The following is a 25157-nucleotide window of genomic DNA, read 5'->3' as shown; positions in this document are numbered from 1 at the left end:
ACTTACATGGGCTTCACCTAAACTAAGATGAATTACGATATATATTCAAGGTCTAGGGATCATCGGATGTTTCTTATAGTGACATATTAAGGAATATCTTACATCTCTTTTCCTATAAACATCTCTAAATATAGGAATTACATTTTAAAATATTTATTAATATGTTATATAAAATATTTTTACTTATATTCTATTCAAAATGTTCTATTATGTTCTGTGTATCATTAAAATATCTATATTTAATATTGCTTGTTAGAAGTGAAGAATAATTACTTCTTATCTGTAGACTAGTGTCATAGAATCCGATTGCTTGCATATGAATGAACTACTTAATATAAATCTAATTGTCTGGAAAATGTTTTTCTGCAACCATATTTTATTCTTTCAGAAACAGATGGGTGAGATGAAACTACAACTTGAAAATGTCATCAAGGAAAATGAAAGGTAGATCAATTAACTACTGATTATCTTATTGTTGTCTTAGGTAACTTTTATTATTGTTATTTAGTATTTTATTCATGGAGTATACTGGTTATGAGTGTGGACGCTGGGGCCTGATTTCCTTTTTGACTCCTGGCTCCATTGCTTATTAGCTATATGACCTTGGACAAGTTAACCTCTGTGTGCTTTAGGGTTTCCTCATCTATAAGTGGGAGACAATAACAGAACCTATTTCTTAGAGCTGACTGTAAGGGATAAAGTAATTGCTTAAAATAGGGTACATAATAAGCACCTTATAAATATTAGCAATCATGAATAGTATAGTATAGAATATATATTATATTAGGAAACATACTGATAAAACGGAAACCTGTCAACCCACCATCCAGTTAAGAGCTAAAATGTTCTCAATACTGGTGCACTTATTCATGTTTTCCTTCCCTATCCCATGCCCCTCCTTCCCTCTGCCAGCAGTTAATACTGTCTTGAATTTTTGTTTATCGTTCCCTTGCTTTTTAAAATTTTTGTAGGTATGTGTATTCCTAATGATATATTATTTAGTTTTGCATTTTTAAAAACTTCCAAAAATAGTATTATTTAGTCTTCTGAGACTTACTTTTTTTCCACTCAATATCATGCATAAGCAGAAGAGTTTCAGGGTTGGGTCATAGGCGATGTGAATATTCAATTTTGCAATATATTGCCAATCTAATTTCCAAAGTGGCTATACCAATTTACATTCCTACCAGTGATATTTATGAGTTCTTATTGATTTGTATATTTTATCAGCACTTGCTCTTACCAGGTTTCTTAATTTTTGTTATTTTGAGTCTTAAATGGTATTTCATTGTGGCTTTAATTTACATTTTCCTGAATATCAATATGGTTAACCATTTTTCATGTATTTATTTACCCATGTGGTTTTCTCCTGAAACGCTTGTTCATTTCTTTTTCCCATTTTCTCTTTATCTTTTCCTTAAATTGTCAAAGTACTTTATATAATCTGTATTCTGAATATTTGTTAGTGTGCTGATCAGTGTAGACAGTAACCATCATAGACACTTCAAACAAGAAGGGATTTAGTCACTTACAGTTAAGTACTATGTAGGTAAGATAATTGGCTTTAGAGTCATACCTTAGAGGCTGAGATTCTGAGGCCAGGAATTTATGCTGCTGCCACCATCTCTGTAGCTACCACTACAGCATCACTTCCATGGAGCTGAAAACGTGACACTGGAAAGTGGGGCGTGAGGTACTCACTTCAGGAGACACTCACGTCTATCAGTTTTGCTTGTCATCTGTCGTACCTATAGAAGAATGTTCTCAGCTCACTTCTGCCTTCTATATCCCCTTCAAGTGCCCGTCACTGGTGAACCTTTAATTCCATCCACCACACCAGCTGCAAGGACATCCGGGAAACATAGTTTTAGACTTTCAGCCATTATGAAAGCTGCTGGGATATGGAAAGGGATGGGAATGAATAATGAGTGCCAATGGCGCATTCAATGTGCTAGACACTAGATATATTTCAGATATCTGTTCCCAGGTTGTGATATGTTTGATCAACAGAAATTTCTTTTCCTTTTTTTTTTTTTAATTTTGAGGTAGTTGAATATATCAGTCTTCTTTCTTATGGTTGTTGGTCTTTGTGTATAACAAATCCTCTCTCAGCCTGTGGTCCTAAAGATCTTCTCTTACATTTTCTTCTAAAAATGTTCAGAGTTTTATTCTATCCCAAGTTTAACTTTTAAAGGTCATGCAACTGGACTGAGACCTGATATATCTTTTGTTGTCGCCTTACAAAACAAAACCAAAAAATGAAGAAATACATTTTTTTTTGGTTTTAAATTCATTTAAAGCATAAGCTCTTTTTAAGTTTGGCATTCCTTTGTTTGCATTCTTCTATGTAAATCTCTTAATTGGATTTTCAGTTTTTCTCATTTATTTGTGTTTTTTCCCATGGGAAAGTTTTTCTGACTTTAACTTTTTATGATTTACTATTCTTTCTCAAAAATCTTCCTATTAAAGACTATTGCTAAGATTTTTGAATCACCAGTGTATGTAAGTTAAGTTTGTATTTTAATGTATTGGAGATAATACGGTGTTATGTGATTGAGCTAATGATTTAGTTGTTTCCTATATTTGACTCCATACTCTTCCTTTTATGTCCAGGTCTTTTGAAACCAGTCTTTTAAAAATCTGCCTTTACCTGTTTAATAGTACTGCAGTCATGGCTCATGAATGTATTTATTCTTAGTATAATAGGGAAATGGGAAAAATGGATTCTGAGCTTATTAAAAGGCACTTTTAGTAACTCGAAATGTCATCAGGTTTTAAAGTGAACTCTATGCCCTTAGGGCAACAACCTGCTTTTAAGTATTGCTGTTAAAGACTGCAAAATCAAAAAGAGCTTATCATTTTTAAGGAAAATGTCTTAAATATGGTCAAGTCTGAATAATGGAAGCTAGCAGTGGCATGGATTATACAATAGTATGCAATTCCACATTATTGGGTTTTGGAAACTTTTTAATACATTTGTGTATAGGCGAGTATTTTCTGGGAATTGATTACAAATAGAAAATAATGAAGTCATTTTATAAAATGAGACTTAGGAAGAGGTGAAAAGATATTCATTTTATCATCCTTCCCATTTTTAGTTTATTCCTTTAAACTCAGTTCATGTTTTTTATTTTGTTTTTGTCTCATTTTTTCTTTAATATCATATTTCCTCCTCATAACTTGCCAGAGGATGAAAATTGGATATGATAATTAAATGAGTGAATATATATACAGCACTTCCTGGCACTAAGAAAATACTACCTTTTATTGTTATTATTTTTATTTTATTATTGAGGGTATGAAAGACATTATTTGTTGCCTCCATAAGAGCTATTTTCCCTTCTTTCATAATTCATATAACCCTGATTTTGTTCCAGTTGCATTGTGCTCAGCGGAGATGAGCTTCTTCCACAATCTCAGGTGATAAAACTTTGATTATAAACCAGTGCACATTTCTTTTTGCCAAGAATTGGTCTAAGTATGAACATGTGACTCACTTGTACCCAGTGAAGTATAAGGGAGAGTCTGTCGTAGAGCCTCTGGGAAAGCTTTTTCTCCCTGATAAAAAGAGAGACTGGCAAGAAGAAAACAACCTCCTTCCTGTTCCTTGTCATTTTAGAAAGTGATATATGTTGAAGCTGCTGTAGCCATTTTGTAACCATGAGAGCATGTATCAGAAACACAATGAGATTAGAAGAAGGGAAAGATGGGGAAGCCTTTGGTCCTTAAATTACATTATTGAACTGCTGAAACAAATCTAGAGCCACTTGCCTTCAGATTTAATATTTGGTGAGGTAATAAAACATTCATTCAGTCATTCACAAATATTTATTGAGTACTTACTAAGTACCAAGCACTGTTCAAGTTTCTGGAATACATTAGTAAATAAAACAGACAAAAATCACTGTTGCTTGTAGTCAAAGTATAGTAACTAGTACAGAGACTTAACGACATCTGTCAGGGATTCACAAACTACAGCTTGAGGGCCAAATCTGGCCTGCCACTTCTTTTGGTAAATAAAAGTTTATTAGATCACAGCCAGACTTGTTCATTTGTATACTGTCTATGGCAGCTTTTGCTCTACAATGATGGAGTTGAACAGTTGAGACAGAGACTGAATGGCCCACAAAACCTAGAATATTTGGTATCTGGTCCTTTACAGAAAAAGTTTACTCTTCTCTGATACATGTAGCTATCTTTTGCTGCTCAATCTGTTAACTAGTCTTTGGTTCAACTGTCACCAAAAAGCTTTTTTGAAATTTATAACTGTCTACTTTTTTATTTAGGCATATATATGTAGCTTTAGAGCACAGAAACAGAAAACTTCAACAGGAGTATAAAGTTAGTATTTAATAAATTAAAACAATTATATTTAGCATATTATTTATTTTACTAAGTTTGTAAGTTTTTGTTTTATGATAGTCTAATATATTTATCTTTTTAAGATTAAAACTAAATATTTATGATTTAGAAGATTTCAATAGCATTATAAAATAGAATCTTTTAGCACTATTTTCATTGATTTGTTCTTATTGACCAATGATAATTGAATAATAAATAATAATATAGATCAGAGTTGTAATTTTAGGTTTGCTTTCACCATCCCTAATTATTATATCATTAGTGTATGTTGATAATAGCCTATGAACACAGTATAGTCTATTTGAAATTTGGGAGGAAGGAGTTCATGTGTATATTTATAAAAATAGTAATAAAGCCATTATTTTTCAGTACTTGTCCAAAAATGGTATTCTCTACCCCAAACCTTTATTTATATAATAGCAAAAGATGAATATATTTGATCTATTTTCCAATGAGAGGGTAAAAAGATATCTCTGGAACAGAGATATCTCTGGAACAGTAAACCCTGCTGTTCTGATGCTAGTTTACACCATTATACTGTGAGAAAACCATCCCCAAAAGTTCACCCAAATCCTAAGCTTTCATTATAAAGTTTAATATTTCTCTTTTTAATAACCTTATATAAATTCAGAGGTACCCTGATTTCTGTGTATGTCTCTGTTTATAATAAGTCTGTGTTTGTATATTTACGTATATATATGCCTCTTACCACACCCTCCTTTGATGACTAGTCTCCAGTCAACACTGGCCGTCTTACTTCGTCTTTCTTAAAACTGGCAAACCAGTTTCCACCAGAAGACCTTTTGCATATTTCTTCTGCCTGGAATGTTATTCTCCAGACCTACACAGGACTGTCTCCTCTTCAATCAGGCAGGCATTCCCTGACCACATTATCTAGCACTCTTCCTCCCTCCCCAACTTTCTGTTTTATATTATCCAGTTTTATTTGTGGTACCTATTACTACCTGAAATTATTTATTTGCTTGGTTATTATTTGTCTTATCTACTAGAATGTATCCTTCATGGAGCAGGGCCCTTGTCTATTCTGTTTACCACTGTATACCTAACACCTTTGAACAGTGCTTGATACATATTAAATGCTCAAAAAATATTTTTTGAGTGGATGATTGCAAATATTAGGAACATAAACACATACATATATTCATATTTGGCTGTTTTTTCTTCAAGAAATAGAAACAGGTCATTCTGAGTAAATGGGAATGTATGATAAGGAGGAACATGGAATACAGCTAGAACTGGGAAACAATTAGGACCATCTCTGAGGATATGCTCCTCTTATCAGTTGTCTCATACAGCCTTAATTGTCCCCCTCAGTAATGGCACCCCTTTCCATGTAGCAGCTGCTCCTATTCTTCCAACCAAAAAGCTGATTCTCTCTGTTCTTTAGGTCAAATCCTGAAGGTACCCATTCTTGTTAGTTACTAATGGCCAACACTACTATTTTCAGTACGCTTCATGCCAGTCAGCGTATGATAGGGCTGCCCTTGAGAAATATGCAAAACTTTAATCTAATCATTGACTTCCCTCTGTAAAAAATAACCTGCGCTATTCCCCAGAGCATGGGTTATGGTCAAGGATTACTTAAGTCTGCACATGGCAGATGGTGTTAACTATAACATGTCCAATATATACATTAGATTGTAATTGTTGAAGATATCACTCTGGCTGGAGACATCAGAGAAGGCTTAAGTGAGGGGATGAAATTTGAGCAGAGTCTTTAAGAATGAGTAGGAGTTCATCAAATGAAAAATCATATGTTTTTTAAAATACAGATCATTTACTGTGGTTATATCTCAGCGTATTTGTATAGGGGAATTAGGCATAAGACTGGGATGGTGGGCAGGGAGCAGATCATATAAGATCTTATATGCTCTGCTAAGAAATTTAAACTTGTCTTTCAGATGGCGTAGGGGGCTCTTCAAGGGCTTTTAGCAGAGGAGGAGGGTGCACTGTTGAAGGATTGAATTCAGTTATACTTTAGAACTTGAAAATTCCAAATTTTTCTGGAAAGAATATATATGATTCACTGTAGGAGCAGAAGAAGGGAAGCAACAATTCTAGTTATCAGACTGTTCTGTATTAATCCCCAAAAGAAACACTACACCATGGCAGGGATGTGGATATCTTCAGTGAGGAAGCTTGGACTTAAGGATGAAAAATGTCTGTCAGGTGAGGGAAGGCATGTAGAGAGGTTGTACCAGGCAGTTGTCTAGAATGTTTTCTAATTGTATGTATTTGTCTTACTCTATCTTCTCTCTTACTCGACTGTAAGATTCCCTAACACTATTCCCCGTTCCCCTATTTTAAGATCTACAAAATTGGGATGTAGCAATAGTGAATGGCATGTCAAGATTAATAAGCAGCAATTTTTATTTTTAATAGTATGTAAAAGAATGGTGCATCTTACTATCAATGACAAATTCAATTCAAAGAAAGACTGGTTAGAAGTGTATTTGATTTGTCTTTGTCACCTCACAGATCAAAACTTTTATAAAGTCATCATGGCCAAAATTCTATTGCCTATTAATGCTAATTAGTTATAATTTCAGGACTGCAGTTACTGGCTGGGTGATTTTCCTGGTATTAATACTTTAATCTATCTGGAACTCAGTTTCTTTCTTTTTTTTTTTTAATGAAGTATAGTTGATTTACAGTGTTGTGCCGATCTCTGCTGTACAGCAAAGTGACTCAGTTATACACATATATACATTCCTTTTTCGTATGTTATTTTCCATTATGGTTTATAACAGGATATTGAATATAGTTCCCTGTGCTATACATTAGAACCTTGTTGTTTATCCATTCTAAGTGTAATAGTTTGCATCTGCCAACCCCAAACTCCCAGTCTATCCCTCTCTTTCCCCCCTCCCCCTTGGCAACCAGAAGTCTGTTCTCTACATCTATGAGTCTATTTCTGTTTTGTAAATAGGTTCATTTGTGCCATATTTTAGATTCCACATATAAGTGATGTCATATGGTATTTGTCTTTCTCTTTCTGACTTACTTCACTTAGTATCATAATCTCTGTTTGCATCCATGTTGCTGCAAATGGCATTATTTCATTCTTTTTTTATGGCTAAGTAGTATTCCATTGTATATATGTACTACATCTTCTTTATTCATTCATCTGTTGATGGACATTTAGGTTGTTTCCATGTTTTGGCTATTGTGAATAGTGCTGCTATCAACATGGGGTGCATGTATCCTTTTGAATTGTAGTTTTGTCTGGATATATTCTCAGGAGTGGGATTGCTGGATCATATGGTTCATTCTATTTTTAGTTTTCTGAGGAACCTCCATACTGTTTTCCATAGTGGCTGTACCAACGTCTATTCCCACCAACAATGTAGAGGTGGAGCTCAGTTTCTTTTTTTTTTTTTCTCCATGCAAATTATTCTTTATTTCTCCAGACACTCATACTTTCTTAGCATTCTATCTGCTCACATTTTCCAACAGCCTGAGAACACCACCCACATCTCTATACATTAAACTTATACACATTCTTAGGAACCAATTTAAATATGATCTTTTCTGAAAAATCTTTGCACATTACATTACAGTATTATTTTTAACATCTTTATTGGAGTATGCTTGCTTTACAATGGTATGTTAGTTTCTGCTTTATAACAAAGTGACTCATTATAATATTTTTGTACCTTGGTTAGGGCATTTATTACTTTTACTTTGGATTGCAGACACTTGCTTATGTATATGTACATTAAATCAATAAAACAATAATTCAAATCTGTTTCATGTCTTCTATTACTTAAATAGGTCTTTTTTTATTATCTATTTTATACGTATTAGTGTATATATGTCAATCCCAGTCTCCCAATTCATCCCTCCAAACCCCGCTTTCCCCCCTTAGTGTCCATATGTTTGGATCTCAGTTTCTTAATCTATAAAATGAGAGATTTGGACTAGATTTCAGTTTTATTTTTTATATATTTTTATGATTATAGTAAGTGCTAGTTAAATATCTTTTGAAGTAATACTGCAAGTGGTAAGATAGAAAAATAATAAAAGCCATAAGTAACAACTTAAAAGGCATAGATATGTAGTAATTTAATGTAAAGCACATATTATATTTTAGGATAATATTTCTTTTCATAAAGACTTTTTATCAGGAATATCTTATCCAATGAAATAGTCAACAGGAAGAGGTCAGAAACACTGTTACTTTTTTGATTTAGTACATTGTACCTAGCATAAAATATAGTACAAACCCTCTTTCTTTCTACATTAATAGATGGTCTGCAGATTGAAAGAGGCAATAAAGTGGAGAATCATAAGACATACATAGAATACTTTAAAAATTTTTGATGTTGACTTAATGTAAATGTGCACTTATTTAATCTTTTTTTTATATAATGCCTAAGATCTTTACTTTGAGTAAGCCTACTAATTGTAGTTCTTTGTTGTCTTTTATACATAAACCATAAAGATAATTCATTCTTTATTTTTTTTACATATTTATTGGAGTATAATCGCTTTACAATGGTGTGTCAGTTTCTACCTTATAACAAAGTGACCCAGTTATACATATACATATGTTCCCATATCTCTTCCCTCGTACGTCTCCCTCCCTCCCAACCTCCCTATCCCACCCCTCTAGGTGGTCACAAACCACCGAGCTGATCTCCCTGTGCTATGCGGCTGCTTCCCACTAGCTATCTGTTTTACATTTGGTAGTGTATATATGTCCATGCCACTCTCTCACTTTCTCACAGCTTACCCTTCCCCCTCCCCATATCCTCAAGTCCATTCTCTAGTAGGTCTGTATCTTTATTCCCGTCTTACCCCTAGGTTCTTCATGACATTTTTTTCCCTTAGATTCAGTATATGTGTTAGCATACGGTATTTGTTTGTCTCATTCTGACTTACTTCACTCTGTATGACAGACTCTAGGTCCATCCACCTCACTACAAATAACTCAATTTCGTGTCTTTTTATGGCTGAGTAATATTCCATTGTATATATGTGCCACATCTTCTTTATCCATTCATCTGTCGATGGACACTTAGGTTGCTTCCATGTCCTGGCTGTTGTAAATAGTGCTGCAATGAACATTGTGGTACATGACTCTTTTTGAATTACGGTTTTCTCAGGGTATATGCCCAGTAGTGGCATTGCTGGGTCATGTGGTAGTTCTATTTGTAGTTTTCTAAGGAACCTCCATACTGTTCTCCATAGTGGCTGTACCAATTCACATTCCCACCAGCAGTGCAAGAGTGTTCCCTTTTCTCCACACCCTCTCCAGCATTTATTGTTTCTAGATTTTTTTTTTTACATCTTTATTGGAGTATAATTGCTTCACAATGGTGTGTTAGTTTCTGCTTTATAACAAAGTGAATCAGTTATACATATACATATGTTCCCATATCTCTTCCCTCTTGCGTCTCCCTCCCTCCCACCCTCCCTATCCCACCCCTCTAGGTGGTCACAAAGCACCGAGCTGATCTCCCTGTGCTATGCAGCTGCTTCCCACTAGCTATCTATTTTACATTCGGTAGTGTATATATGTCCATGCCACTCTCTCGCTTTGTCACAGCTTACCCTTCCCCCTCCCCATATCCTCAAGTCCATTCTCTAGTAGGTCTGTGTCTTTATTCCCATCTTACCCCTAGGCTCTTCATGACATTTTTTTCCACTTAAATTCCATATATTTGTGTTAGCATACGGTATTTGTCTTTCTCTTTCTGACTTACTTCACTCTGTATGACAGACTCTAGGTCTATCCACCTCATTACAAATAGCTAAATTTCGTTTCTTTTTATGGCTCAGTAATATTCCATTGTATATATGTGCCACATCTTCTTTATCCATCCATCCGATGATGGACACTTAGGTTGTTTCCTTCTCCTGGCTATGGTAATTAGAGCTGCAGTGAACATTTTGGTACGTGACTCTTTTTGAATTATGGTTTTCTCAGGGTATATGCCCAGTAGCGGGATTGCTGGGTCATATGGTAGTTCTATTTGTAGTTTTTTAAGGAACCTCCATACTGTTCTCCAAGTGGCTGTACCAATTCACATTCCCACCAGCAGTGCAAGAGTGTTCCCTTTTCTCCACACCCTCTCCAGCATTTATTGTTTCTAGATTTTTTTTTCTTTTTTTTTTTGTGGTATGCGGGCCTCTCACTGTTATGACCTCTCCCGTTGCGGAGCACGGGCTTCGGACACACAGGCTCAGCAACCATGGCTCACGGGCCCAGCCGCTCCACGGCATGTGGGATCTTCCTGGACCGGGGCACGAACCCGTGTCCCCTGCATCGGCTGGCAGACTATCAACCACTGCGCCACCAGGGAAGCCCTGTTTCTAGATTTTTTGATGATGGCCATTCTGACTGGTGTGAGATGATATCTCATTGTAGTTTTGATTTCCATTTCTCTAATGATTAATTATGTTGAGCATTCTTTCATGTGTTTGTTGGCAATCTGTATGTCCTCTTTGGAGAAATGTCTCTTTAGGTCTTCTGCCCATTTTTGTATTGGGTTGTTTGTTTTTTTGTTATTGAGCTGCATGAGCTGCTTGTAAATTTTGGAGATGAAGCCTTTGTCAGTTGCTTCATTTGCAAATATTGTCTCCCATTCTGAGGGTTATCTTTTGGTCTTGTTTCTGGTTTCCTTTGCTGTGCAAAAGCTTTGAAGTTTCATTAGGTCCCATTCGTTTATTTTTGTTTTTATTTCCATTTCTCTAGCAGGGGGGTGAAAAAGGATCTTGCTGTGATTTATGTCATAGAGTGTTCTATGTTTTCCTCTAAGAGCTTGATGCTTCCTGGCCTTACATTTAGGTCTTTAATCCATTTTGAGCTTACTTTTGTGTATGGTGTTAGGGAGTGTTCTAATTTCATACTTTTAATGTACCTGTCCAGTTTACCCAGCACCACTTATTGAAGATGCTGTCCTTTCTTCACTGTACATTCCTACCTCCTTTATCAAAGATGAGGTTACCATATGTGTGTGGGTTTATCTCTGGGCTCTCTATCCTGTTCCATTGATTTGTCTTTCTGTTTTTGTGCCAGTACCATACTGTCTTGATTACTGTAGCTTTGTAGTATAGTCTGAAGTCAGGGAGCCTGATTCCTCCAGGCCCTTTTTTCGTTCTCAAGCTTGCTTTGGCTATTCGGAGTCTTTTGTGTTTCCATACAAATTGTGAAATTTTTTGTTCTAGTTCTGTGAAAAATGCCCATGGTAGTTTGATAGGGATTTCATTGAAACTGTAGAGTTCTTTGGGTAGTAGAGTCATTTTCACAGTGTTGATTCTTCCAATCCAAGAACATGGTATATCTCTCCATCTATTTGTATCTTTTATTTCTTTCATCAGTCTTATAATTTTCTGCATACAGGTCTTTTGTCTCCTTAAGTAGGTTTATTCCTAGATATTTTATTCTTTTTGTTGCAGTGGTTAATGGGAGTGTTTTCTTGATTTCACTTTCAGATTTTTCATCATTAGTGTATAGGAATGCCAGAGATTTCTGTGCATTAACTTTGTATCCTGCTACTTTACCAAAATCATTGATTAGCTCTAGTAGTTTTCTGGTAGCATCTTTAGGATTCTCTATGTATTATATCATGTTATCTGCAAACAGTGACAGATTTACTTCTTCTTTTCAGATTTGGATTCTTTTATTTCCTTTTCTTCTCTGATTACTGTGGCCAAAACTTCCAAAACTGTGTTGAATAATAGTGGTGAGAGTGGGCAACCTTGTCTTGTTCCTAATGTTAGTTGAAATGCTTTCAGTTTTTCACCATTGAGGATGATGTTGGCTGTGGGTTTGTCATATATGGCCTTTATTATGTTGAGGAAAGTTCCCTCTATGCCTACTTTCTGCAGGGTTTTTTTAATCATAAATTGGTATTGAGTTTTGTCGAACTTTCTCTGCATCTATTGAGATGACCATATGGTTTTTCTCCTTCAAGTTGTTATATGGTGTATCACATTGATTGATCTGCGTATATTGAAGAATTCTTGCATTTATTCCTGGAATAAACCCCACTTGATCATGGTGTATGATCCTTTTAATGTGCTGTCGGATTCTGTTTGCTAGTATTTTGTTGAGGATTTCTGCATCTATGTTCATCAGTGATATTGGCCTGTAGTTTTCTTTCTTGGTGACATCCTTTTCTGGTTTTGGTATCAGGGTGATGGTGGCCTCATAGAATGAATTTGGGAGTGTTCCTCCCTCTGCTATATTTTGGTAAAGTTTGAGAAAGATAGGTGTTACCTCTTCTCTAAATGTGTGATAGAATTTGCCTGTGAAGCCATCTGGTCCTGGGCTTTTGTTTGTTGGAAGATTTTAAATCACAGTTTCAATTTCAGTGCTTGTGATTGCTCTGTTCATATTTTCTATTTCCTGCTGATTCAATCTTGGCAGCTTGTGCATTTCTAAGAATTTGTCCATTTCTTCCAGGTTGTCCATTTTACTGGCATAGAGTTGCTTGTAGTAATCTCTCATGATCTTTTGTATTTCTGCAGTGTCAGTTGTTACTTCTCCTTTTTCATTTCTAATTCTATTGATTTGAGTCTTCTCCCTTTTTTTCTTGATGTGTCTGGCTAATCGTTTATCAATTTTGTTTATCTTCTAAAAGAACCAGCTTTTAGTTTTATTGATCTTTGCTATTGTTTCCTTCGTATCTTTTTCATTTATTTCTGATCTGATCTTTATGATTTCTTTCCTTCTGCTAACTTTGGGGTTTTTTGGTTCTTCTTTCTCTAATTGCTTTAGGTGCAAGGTTAGGTTGTTTATTCTAGATGTTTCCTGTTTCTTAAGGTAGGATTGTATTGCTATAAACTTCCCTTTTAGAACTGGTTTTGCTGCATCCCATAGGTTTTGGGTCATCGTGTCTCCATTGTCATTTGTTTCTAGGTATTTTTTGATTTCCTCTTTCATATCTTCAGTGATCACTTCATTTTTAAGTACTGTATTGTTTAGCCTCCATGTGTTTGTATTTTTATACAGATATTTTCCTGTAATGCTATCTAGTCTCATAGCGTAGTGTTCAGAAAAGATACTTGATACACTTTCAATTTTCTTAATTTACCAAGGCTTGATTTGTGACCCATGATATGATCTATCCTGGAGAATGTTCCATGAGCACTTGAGAAAAATGTGTATTCTGTTGTTTTTGGATGGAATGTCCTATAAATATCAATTAAGTCAATCTTGTTTAATGTGTCATTTAACGCTTTTGTTTACTTTTTTATTTTCATTTTGGATGATCTGTCCATTGGTGAAAGTGGGGTGTTAAAGTCCCCTACTATGAATATGTTACTGTCGATTTCCCCTTTTATGGCTGTTAGTATTTGCCTGATGTATTGAGGTGCTCCTATGTTGGGTGCATAAAAATTTACAATTGTTATATCTTCTTCTGGGATCGATCCCTTGATCATTTTGTAGTGTCCTTCTTTGTCTCTTGTAATCGTCTTTATTTTAAAGTCTATTTTTGTATCCATTCAGCCAATCTGTGTCTTTTGGTGGAAGCATTCAGTCCATTTACATTTAAGGTAATTATCGATATGTATGTTCCTATTCCCATTTTCTTAATTGTTTTGAGTTTGTTATTGTAGGTCTTTTCCTTCTCTTGTGTTTCTTGCCTAGAGAAGTTCCTTTAGCATTTGTTGTAAAGCTGGTTTGGTGGTGCTGAACTCTCTCAGCTTTTGCTTGTCTGTAAATGTTTTAATTTCTCCATCAAATCTGAATGAGATCCTTGCTGGGTAGAGTAATCTTGGTTGCAGGTTTTTCTCCTTCATCACTTTCAATATGTCCTGCCAGTCCCTTCTGGCTTGCAGAGTTTCTGCTGAAAGATCAGCTGTTAACCTTATGGGGATTCCCTTGTATGTTATTTGTTGTTTTTCCCTTGCTGCTTTTAATATTTTTCTTTGTATTTAATTTTTGACAGTTTGATTAATATGTGTCTTGGCATGTTTCTTCTTGGATTTATCCTGTATGGGACTCTCTGTGCTTCCTGGAGTTGATTAACTATTTCCTTTCCCATATTAGGGAAGTTTTCAACTATAATCTCTTCAAATATTTTCTCAATCCCTTTCTTTTTCCTTTCTTCTTCTGGGACCCCTATAATTCGAATGTTGGTGCGTTTAATGTTGTCCCAGAGGTCTCTGAGACTGTTCTCAGTGCTTTTCATTCTTTTTTCTTTATTCTGCTCTGCAGTAGTTATTTCCACTATTTTATCTTCCAGGTCACTTATCCGTTTTTCTGCCTCAGTTATTCAGCTATTGATCCCTTCTACAGTACTTTTAATTTCATTTATTGTGTTGTTCATCATTGTTTGTTTCATCTTTAGTTCTTCTGGGTCCTTGTTAAATGTTTCTTGCATTTTGTCTCTTCTATTTCCAAGATTTTGGATCATCTTTACTATCATTATTCTGAATTCTTTTTCAGGTAGACTGCCTATTTCCTCTTCATTTGTTAGGTCTGGTGGGTTTTCATCTTGCTCCTTCATCTGCTGTGTGTTTTTCTGTCTTTTCATTTTGCTTATCTTACTGTGTTTGGGGTCTCCTCTTTGCAGGCTGCAGGTTCGTAGTTTCCATTGTTTTTGGTGTCTGTCCCCAGTGGCTATAGTAGGTTCAGTGGGTTGTGTAGGCTTCCTTGTAGAGGGGGCTAGTGCCTGTGTTCTGGTGGATGAGGCTGGATCTTGTCTTTCTGGTGGGCAGGTCCACGTCTTGTGGTGTGTTTTTCGGGTGTCTGTGGCCTTATTATGATTTTAGGCAGCCTGTCTGATAATGGGTGGAGTTGTGTTCCTGTCTTTCTAGTTGTTTGGCATAGGGTGTCCAGCACTGTAGCTTGGTGGTCGGTGACTGAAGCTGGGTGTTGGTGTTGAGATGGAGATCTCTGGGAGATTTTTGCTGTTTGATATTATGTGGAGTTGGGAGGTCGCTTATGGACCAGTGTCCTGAAATTGGCTCTCCCACCTCAGAGGCACAGCACTGACTCTTGGCTGCAATAACTAGAGCCTTTCATCCACATGGCTCCGAATAAAAGGGAGAAAAAGAAGGAAGGAAGGGAGGGAGGGAGGAAGGAAGGAAAAGAGGATAAAATAAAATAAAGTAAGATAAAATAAAATAAAGTTATTAAAATAAAATATAATTATTAAGATAAAATTTTTTTCAAAAGTAAAAAAAAAAATACAGATGGACAGGAGAAATAATGAAAGCAAAGCTTTACAGACAAAATCTCACACAGAAGCATACACATACACACAAAAAGGAAAAGGGGAAAAAATAATAAATCTTGGTCTCAAAGTCCACCTCTTCAATTTGGGATGATTCGTTGTCTATTCAGGTATTCCACTGATGCAGGGTACATCAAGTTGATTGTGGAGATTTAATCCGCTGCTCCTGAGGCTGCTGGGCGAGATTTCCCATTCTCTTCTTTGTTCGCACAACTCCCGGGGCTCACCTTTGGATTTGGCCCCGCATCTGCATGTAGGTCGCCAGAGGGCGTCTGTTCTTTGCTCAGGACGGGGTTAAAGGAGCAGCTGATTCAGGGACTCTGGCTCACTCAGGCCCGGGAGAGGGAGGTGCACGGAGTGTGGGGCGAGCCTGCAGCGGCAGAGGCCGCCGTGACATTACACCAGCCTGAGGCACACCGTGCGTTCTCCCGGGGAAGTTGTCCCTGGATCCCGGGACCCTGGCAGTGGCGGGCTGCACAGGCTCCCCAGAAGGGAGGTGTGGATAGTGACCTGTGCTTGCACATAGGCTTCTTGGTGGCGGCAGCAGCAGCCTTAGCGTCTCATGCCCGTCTCTGGGGTCTGCGCTGTTAGCCGCGGCTCGCACCCGTCTCTGGAGCTCCTTTAAGCAGCGCTCTTAATCCCCTCTCCTTGCGCACCAGGAAACAGAGGGAAGAAAAAGTCTCTTGCCTCTTCAGCAGGTCCATACTTTTCCCCGGACTCCCTCCCGGCTAGCCGTGGTGCACTAACCCCTTCAGGCTGTGTTCACGCTGCCAACCCCAGTCCTCTCCCGGCACTCTGACCGAAGCTGGAGCTTCAGCTCCCAGACCCCGCCTGCCTAGGCGTGTGAGCAGAGAAGCGTCTCGGGCTGGTGACTGCTGGTCGGCACCGATCCTCTGTGCGGGAATCTCTCCGCTTTGCCCTCCGCACCCCTGTTGCTGTGCTCTCCTCCGTGGCTCCAAAGCTTCCCCGCTCTGCCACCCGCAATCTCCGCCCGTGAATGGGCTTCTAGTGTGTGGAAACCTTTTCTCCTTCACGGTTCCCTCCCACTGGTGCAGGTCCCGTCCCTATTCTTTTGTCTCTGTTTATTGTTTTTTCTTTTGCCCTATCCAGGTACATGGGGAGTTTCTTGCCTTTTGGGAGGTCTGAGGTCTTCTGCCAGCGTTCAGTAGGTGTTCTGTAGGAGTTGTTCCACGTGTAGATATATTTCTGATGTATCTGTGGGGAGGAAGGTGATCTCCCCGTCTTACTCTTCCGCCATCTTCCTAGTTGTCAATTCATTCTTTATAATTTCCAGTTTCAGTTTCTTTGAAGAAGAGTGAGAACTTAGAGATCCTTTTGATCACCTTTTGATCCTCTGTGATTTTATAAATTTTCTGAGTATTATAATTATTTTACCTACCTCTAATTCAACAGCAGCTATTTAACAACTCATCTTTACTGAGCCTTTCATATTCAGTCTGTGTTTCATAGAAAAAACCCCAAGTCTCTTGTATTTTTATTTTTTTCACTTTGGTTCACATTTAATTAAATTATACAATTATAATAATAGTTTATGGCAGGTATAGTAGATTGGTTTAACATCTGTTCCAACCTCCTTTTTGTATACCTTGTACTGCAAAAGCTTGAAAACTAAAAACTAGTTCAGGGTAGGAATTAGGTTCTGCTAATGATAAACACATGTAAGAGACCTAAATTAGGAGATAAATAGGAGGAGAAGCTGTTTTTGTGGATGAGACTCTAACAAGTGTAGAGTGTCTCTAGAGCCAGTAGTTCTGGCAGCCGCTTCTGTCAGAGCTAAGTCAGGGTGTTCCTGCAGGCAACAGCTCTGGCAGTTACTTCCTGACCCCAGGATCTCGGCTAAAGAGGTGTGATCCTAGAACCCACGGTTGGTGTAGCCACTTCCTGATTGTCCAGCTTCCTAATTGTGGTCTATATTATCATTTCTTTCAGCAAAACAGTTCTACAGTTAACTAAACCAATAAGATTGACTTTTTTTTTTTACATTTGCACTAGAAAATAGAGATCAGCTAGTTGATGGTGGCTGCAGATAAAGCACCTATGCAGAGAAATGTGGTGCCACTAGTGTTACTAATAAGGGTAACACTGTTTACTTCTACAAAGCTTTGTGTGATTTCTCTTCATTTCTCCTCTTACTGTGAAGCCAACCAAATATGATGGAACTTTCTCCTCTTTATTTTCTTACAGTTCTTATGTTTTGACTTGATTATATATTTGAATAAATACAGCTAGGACCACAACTATCTTACTATCCTGTCCATAATATCTCTTCAAATGTTTGTTGAACGTACTACAGTTATTGATATCTAATTTTCAAGGTTTGGTAGCCATACATAAAAAATAATGCTTTGAAAAAGACTAATTCCTTAAACCTTTGCAGTACTTAAATGGCTTTATTTTCTTAATTATACTGCTAAGATCTTTGGAGAATTAGATAACATGTATTTACTTAATATTTATAAATATATTATTGCAACTAGATAATACTTCAAAGAAAACAAGGGCAAAAATAAACAGGAAGGTAAAAGATATAAAGAGTAAAGAACAAGTTTGAGTATATGTGTGTATAGTTTTCTGTTTATACTACTCATATATAAACCAATAGGAATATACTGTGTTTTTCAAGACCCATGAAACATTTACATAGACATGGGCTGCAGACCCTCCCCACCACATACATACATACAAATTAAACATAAATCACACCTACAATAAATTAGAAATAACAAGAAGTGAGTGTAAAGAATTTCTTTTAACTACATTTTCAACTACTGAGATAAAGAGGAAAACTAAAATTAAAAACTGCATAAAATAAATAGCATATCAAACTAGTGAGATGCAGCCAAACTGGTACTCAGAACATTTTTAATTAACTGAAAATAAGTTAGATAGTTTTGTTTAGAGTGATGGCAAGAGACTCCTTCTGAGAAAACTAGAGAATCTGGACAAAAACTAGAAAATCTTGACAGAAATTTGACAAAAATCAAATTTGTTTAAAGTGAATTGGAGTCAGTGTAGAATTGTAGGGTAAAGACCAGGAAAAGAAAGAAATCCAGGGATATGAGCCTGCATTTGGGGTTACTTTCCCTTAAACATATCTCCCGATGTCAGAAGAGGCGAAGAGTGGTTGAAAACTGAGCAGAGCTCGAAACAAATTCATGGAGCTAGAGAAATAAAAATTGGAATTCAGAGCCCATCAGACTTGAGGGTAGGTGGCTCAGGAACATCCAGGCTTTGAAGTAAGAGTGACTCCCCCAAAACAGACTAGTCCTGAAAAGATCTAAAACATGACTCTGATGTTTGATACAACATGATGTTATAAATGACATGATCAGGGATTGATAATACCCCTCCCCACCTGAAAAAAGAAAAGGAAGACTTTTAGAGGAAGTTAACATCATTTCTAGGCCTCAGAATATCTCTGTATTTTTTTACTTGTGATATCTGGCTCATATCTGGTGTAAAAAGGACTGGTAATGGGAAGATTGAAGACAACATGGTTAAAAAATCATAAAAAAAATAGTATACAATAGAAACAGATCCACGGTTTGGTCTTTAAAATAACTATGCACTATGTTCAATGAAATAAGACACAATTTTGAGAATTTCTATAAGAGAACTAAAAACTCTTAAAGAACCAAATAGAAATTCTAGAACTGAAAATTGCAGTAATAATGGAAATGAGACATAACTGAAGAGAGAATTAATGGAATGCAACCCAAGTCAGAAGAAAATATTCAGAATGAAGGTCAGAGAGAGAAGGGGATAGAAAATGCAGAACAAAATAAATAAATAAATAAAAACTAAGAGATATGGGGAATAGTGAAAACAGCTAAAAGTCATATAGCTTGAGTCCCAGAAAGAGACGGCAGAGAGACATCAATCCACAGATTAAGAACACACCATGCGTCATAAGCAGGATAATACAAAAGTACTGTACCTAGGTACGTTATTATAAAATCAAAGAAAACCAAAGAAAAAGAAAAAACTTAACAGCAGAAAGAGCTTGTCTTATTATCTAGCCGCAATAAGAGATTAACTGACTTCTCAACAGAGATACTGGAAATCAGGAGACAGTGGAATATTTTTAAAGTGCTTAAAGAGAAACTGTCAATGTAGAATTCTTTACCCAGTGAAATATCCATCAGAAGAAAGGTCAGATGAAAAGAAATTGAGAGCATTATCATTAGCAAAATTAAAGAAAATTAAAAAGATATTCTACAAAAAGAAAATAATCCCAGATGAAAGCTTAGAATTACAGGAAATGCTGCCCATGGGAGAACATCTAATGAACATCAGCTATTCTAAAACAATAATAATGTCTCTAAAATATCTGTAGAAAATTAAATATAAGACAGCAATATCATAAATTTAGGGAAAGGGCATTTGGAGTTAAAATATTCTTAGGTTCTGGCATTACCCAAAAGAAATATAATACTAATTTATGTTAGAGTTTGATAACTCAGTGATGCATGTTTTAATCTTTAAAAGTAAAGCCAGCTGCCAACCATGATAATGTAACTGCCAACCATGTAACTGCCAACCACGAAAATAGAGTAGAAAAATGAAGTAATAAAAAAAAAAACCAAAAGAAAGCATGAAAGGAGAGAAAAATCATAATGGACAGGGCAAATAGAAAGTAAATACTAAGATAGTAGATATAAACTCAAATACATTAGTAATTACATTGAACTTCAATGTACTAAATGCTGTAATTGAAAGACAGTGATTTATCAGAGGAGATTAAAAAAGAAACCAGTTATAGTGTGTATTTCTTATCAGACAAATTTTTTAAATATAAGAATATTGAATGATTGCAAATAAGAGGATGGAAAATAGATAAACCATGCAGTGCTAACCAAAAGAAAGCTGGTAATATCAGACATAGTAGACTTTAGTGCAAGAAGAGAATATTATAAATAGGGGTATTTCATAATGATAAAAGATATAACAGTTTTAAATTTGCAAGTACCCAGAGACTTGCCTGGTTGCACAGTGGTTAAGAATCCACTTGCCAATGCAGGGGACGTGGGTTCAAGCCCTGGTCTGGGAAGATCCCACATGCTGCGGAGCAACTAAGCCTGTACACCACAACTGCTGAGCCTGCGTGCCACAACTACTGAAGCCCGCACGCCTAGAGCCCATGCTCTGCAACAGGAGAAGCCACCGCAATGAGAAGCCTGTGCACCACAACAAAGAGTAGCCCCCGTTTGCCGCAACTAGAGAAAGCCTGCACACAGCAATGAAGACCCAATGCAGCCAAAAATAAATAAATATATAAATAAATTTATTTATTTATTTATTTATTTTTATTTTTTTTTATTATTTTATTTTTTTTGTGGTACGCGGGCCTCTCACTGTTGTGGCCTCTCCCGTTGTGGAGCCCAGGCTCTGGACGCGCAGGCTCAGCGGCCACGGCTCACGGGCCCAGCCGCTCCGCGGCATGTGGGATCTTCCCCAACCGGGGCACGAACCCGTGTCCCCTGCATCGGCAGGCGGACTCTCAACCACTGCGCCACCAGGGAAGCCCTAAATTTATTTATTTAAAAAAAATTTGCAAGTACCCAGTAACAAAGCCTCAGAATAGAAAATTTCAATTTTTCTGTTTTTCTAGATTATAAAAATTCAGTGATAGCATTGAATGGCAAAACAGACAAATCCACTAGATAGCAGGAAATATAAACATATTGCTCCTCAGTAATTAAAACAAGAACTAAAAAAATAATATTTGAACCATGCAATTAACAAACCTACTTAACAGACAAATACCTAATACCTTCAAAATACATATTCTTTTTAAGTACACGTAAAACATTTCCAAAATTGACAAATCCAGAAAGTAGCTCTCGGGACTTCCCTGGTGGTCCAGTGGGTAAGACTCTGCACTCCCAATGCAGGGGGCCCTGGTTCAATCCCTGGTCGGGGAACTAGATCCCACATGCGTGCCGCAACTAAGAGTTGGCGTGCTGCAACTAAGAAGTCTGCATGCTGCAACCAAGAAGTCTACATGCTGCAGTCTTCCACGACGAAGATCCTGTGTGCCGTAACTAAGACCTGGCGCAGCCAAAATAAATAAATAAATATTTAAAGGAAAAAAGAAAAGAACTCTCAGATTTTTTAAGTACTCAGATTCTGTTCCTTAATAACAGTGAAAATTGTATTAGAAATCAGTGTGGGTTTTTTTATAAATTTATTTATTTATTTTTGGCTGTATTGGGTCTTCATTTCTGTGCGTGGGTTTTCTCTAGTTGCAGCGAGCAGGGGCCACTCTTCATCGCTGTGCACGGGCCTCTCACTATCACGGCCTCTCCCGTTGCGGAGCACAGACTCCAGACGTGCAGGCTCAGTAGTTGTGGCTCACGGGCCCAGTTGCTCCGTGGCATGTGGGATCTTCCCAGACCAGGGCTCGAACCCGTGTCCCCTGCATTGGCAGGCGGATTCCCAACCACTGCACCACCAGGGAAGCCCCTAGAAATCAGGTTTTTTTAAAAAAAAAAAGAAAGAAAGAAAAGAAAAAAGGAATCAGAAAATTCCCAGCTGTTTCTAATTAAGCAGTATGCTTTTAAATATTACTCATAGGTCAAGGAATTAACCATGAAAGCTGGAGAATATTTTCAACTGATAGTGAAAATACAGCATAAAAACTGTGGGTTGCAGTTAAGGCCATTCTTAGAGGGAAATCCATACTCTTAAGTGCATATATTAGAAAAGAAGTCTGAAAATCAGTGGACTCTAAGAATTTGCTGAACAGGTTAGGAAAAGAACAGCAAACTAAACCCAAAATTATGAAACATTTGGAGAATTAGGGTACATCAGGCAAGAGACAGCAGGATTGCAAATTGCAAAATTAAACACCGCTACCCCAAATACTTCCGATACTAAAACAAAAATAAACTACTGATGCATATAGGTGGTCCTTGCTTTGCATGACAGTGCAGGACTATAAAAATGACCTTGCAAGGTGTGTCCAAGGTGATGGAGTACAAAGACCCTGAACTCACCTCCTCCTCTAGGCACACCAAAATTACAACTATTTACAGAGCAGCTATCAATGAGAATAACTTGAAGACTAGCAGAAAAGATTTTTCACAGCTTAAGATATAAGGAAAGAACCAAAACAAGATGGGTAGGAGGGGCCAGAGACATAATGTAGTCAAGACCTGCACTTTCATGTAGGTGACCCACAGATGGGAGGATAATCACAATCACAGAAGTTCTCCCTAAGGAGTGAGGGGTCCAAGCCCCACATCAGGCTCCCAAGCTGAGGGTCCTGCACTAGAAAGACAGGCCCTCAAAACGTGCGGCTTTGAAAGCCAGCAGGACTTGCATATGGGAGAGCCAGAGGACTGTAGGAAGCAGAAACTCCACTGTTAAAGCACACACACAAAATCTCACATGCTCTGAGTCCCAGAACTGAGACAGCAATTTGAAGGAGGCTGATAAGACCCACTTGCTGATCTCGTAGAGTCTCCTAGAGAGGCGGGGCAACTGGGACTTCCTGATGACATTGGCAACAGCCATTTTGGGGAGTTCATTCTACCATGAGGACACTGGTGCTGGCAAGTGCCATTTTGGAGTCCTCCCTCTAGTCTACTAGCACTGGGGGCCTGCCTGCCCAACAGCAGATAAGCTCCAGTTCCAGGACCTCCCAGGAGAGCAGCCAGCCTTGCAGGGACCTGGCTCCACCCACTAGTGGACCAGAACCAACCCCAGGCCTCCCCAACAGCCACACCCAGGTACCCTGGGGCTCAACTCTACCCACCATCAGGTCAGAACCAGCCTTGGAACACCCCTGGCCTTGCTGCCAGCCACAACAGGACCCAGCGCTGCCCATCAGCTAGCCAGGACCAGCCCCAGAATCTCCAGAGTCCCAGAGCCAGCTTCATTAGGATGTGGCCCCACCCACCAGTAGGCTGACACCAGCACTGGACCCCCTGGGTCCCACAGCCAGCACCCAGGGAACCAGATCTGTATACCACTGGGCTGAGACCCACCCCCCTGCCAGGTCATGCGACCAGCTGTACCAGAACCCAGTACTGCCCACTAGTGGGCCAGCATCTACCCAAGGACCTCCCAGCCTGTGCATCCAACCATGCTGAAATCTGGCCTGCCCACCAGCAGGCCAGCAGCCACCATGCAAGGCAGGGCATTGCAGCCAACCAGCCTAGAGATGAGCCTTGTCTACCAGTGTGCCGAGAGTAGTCAGCCTCATCACACAGAAGGGCCCACACAGCCCACATATGGGGTCAAGTGCTGCTGGGCCCCATAGGATGTCTCTTACTTAAGACCACTTCTCCAACACCTGGAAACATAACTGACCTACTTAATACTTAGAAATAAACATGGAAAATTAGACAGAACGAGGAGGGAAGGAATATTTTCCAAATGAAGACAAAACCCCAGAAGAACTAAGCCAAGTGGAGATAAGCAATCTACCTGGTAAAGAGTTCAAAAGAATGATAATAAAGATGCTCAGTGCAGCTCAGTGCTTTGTGTCCACCTAGAGGGATGGGATAGGGAGGGTGGGAGGGAGATGCAAGAGGGAGGGGATATGGGGATATATGTATTTGTATAGCTGATTCACTTCGTTATACAGCAGAAACTAACACACCATTGTAAAGCAATTAAACTCCAATAAAGATGTTTTTTAAAAAAAAAGAAAATTCACTCTGGCAGAAGCTAAAATTTGATACAATTACATTTAATACAGATAAATCACAATTAATAAAGCCTGTGTTGTAAAAAAAAAAAACATGTAAGTACATATTCACCTTATATTCAAAATATTTGCTTTCTCTTATAAATATCTGTCAGTTTTATTTTCTAATCATCTTTCCTTTCTCCACTGATGTGATGTTATCTTTATTATAAACTAAATACGTACATTTGAGTTTGTAAAATAATCACAAAATGAGAAATACAGACACTTGAAAATGTTTAGAGAAAACTGTGTAACTCTGTGCTGATAAATGTGAAACTGTAAGTGAAATAAACAATTTTCTATGAAATAAAAAGGTGCTCAGTGAACTCAGGAGAAGAATGAATGAACACAGTGAGAAGTTAGAAGTTTCTAACAAATAGTTAAAAAATATAAAGAAGTAAACAGAGCTGAAGAAGATAATAACTGAAATAAAAAATACACTAGAAGGAATTAACAGTAGAGTATATGATACAGAGGAACAGATGAGTGAACTGGATGACAAAGTAGAAGAAATCACCCAAACTGAACAAAAAAAGAAAAAAAGAGTTTTTTTAAAAAGAGGACAGTTTAAGAGACCTCTGGGACAACATCAAGCATAATAACATTCAAAATACAGGAGTCCCAGAAGGAGGAAATAGAAAAGGGCAGAGGAGTTATTTGGAGAAATAATAGCTGAAAACTTTCCTGACCATGGAAAGGAAGTAGACATGCAGTTCCAGGCAGCACAGAGAGTCCCAAAGAAAATGAATCCAAAGAAGTCCACACCAAGACACATTGTAATTAAAATGGCAAAAATTAAAGGTAAAGAGAGAATCTTAAAAGAAGCAAGGGAAAAGCAACTGGTAGCATACAGGGGAACTCCC

At 37.6% G+C, this 25157-nt stretch overlaps 1 protein-coding gene across 1 annotated transcript in view; it reads left to right on the top strand.

Annotated features, from left to right (window-relative positions):
- SCLT1 (sodium channel and clathrin linker 1) overlaps nucleotides 1-25157 on the top strand; it is a 252430-nt gene that overhangs the window by 63075 nt on the left and 164198 nt on the right. The window contains exon 5 of the mRNA XM_060147067.1: nucleotides 389-444. Within this exon, the coding sequence (XP_060003050.1) occupies nucleotides 389-444 (56 nt within the window). The remainder of the gene's footprint in view (nucleotides 1-388; nucleotides 445-25157) is intronic.

Source organism: Lagenorhynchus albirostris, chromosome 4 (genome assembly GCF_949774975.1).
Source record: "Lagenorhynchus albirostris chromosome 4, mLagAlb1.1, whole genome shotgun sequence".
Taxonomy (NCBI): Eukaryota; Metazoa; Chordata; class Mammalia; order Artiodactyla; family Delphinidae; genus Lagenorhynchus; species Lagenorhynchus albirostris.
Note: the sequence above shows the minus strand (reverse complement) of the source record. Positions and strands in the feature narration are given on the sequence as shown.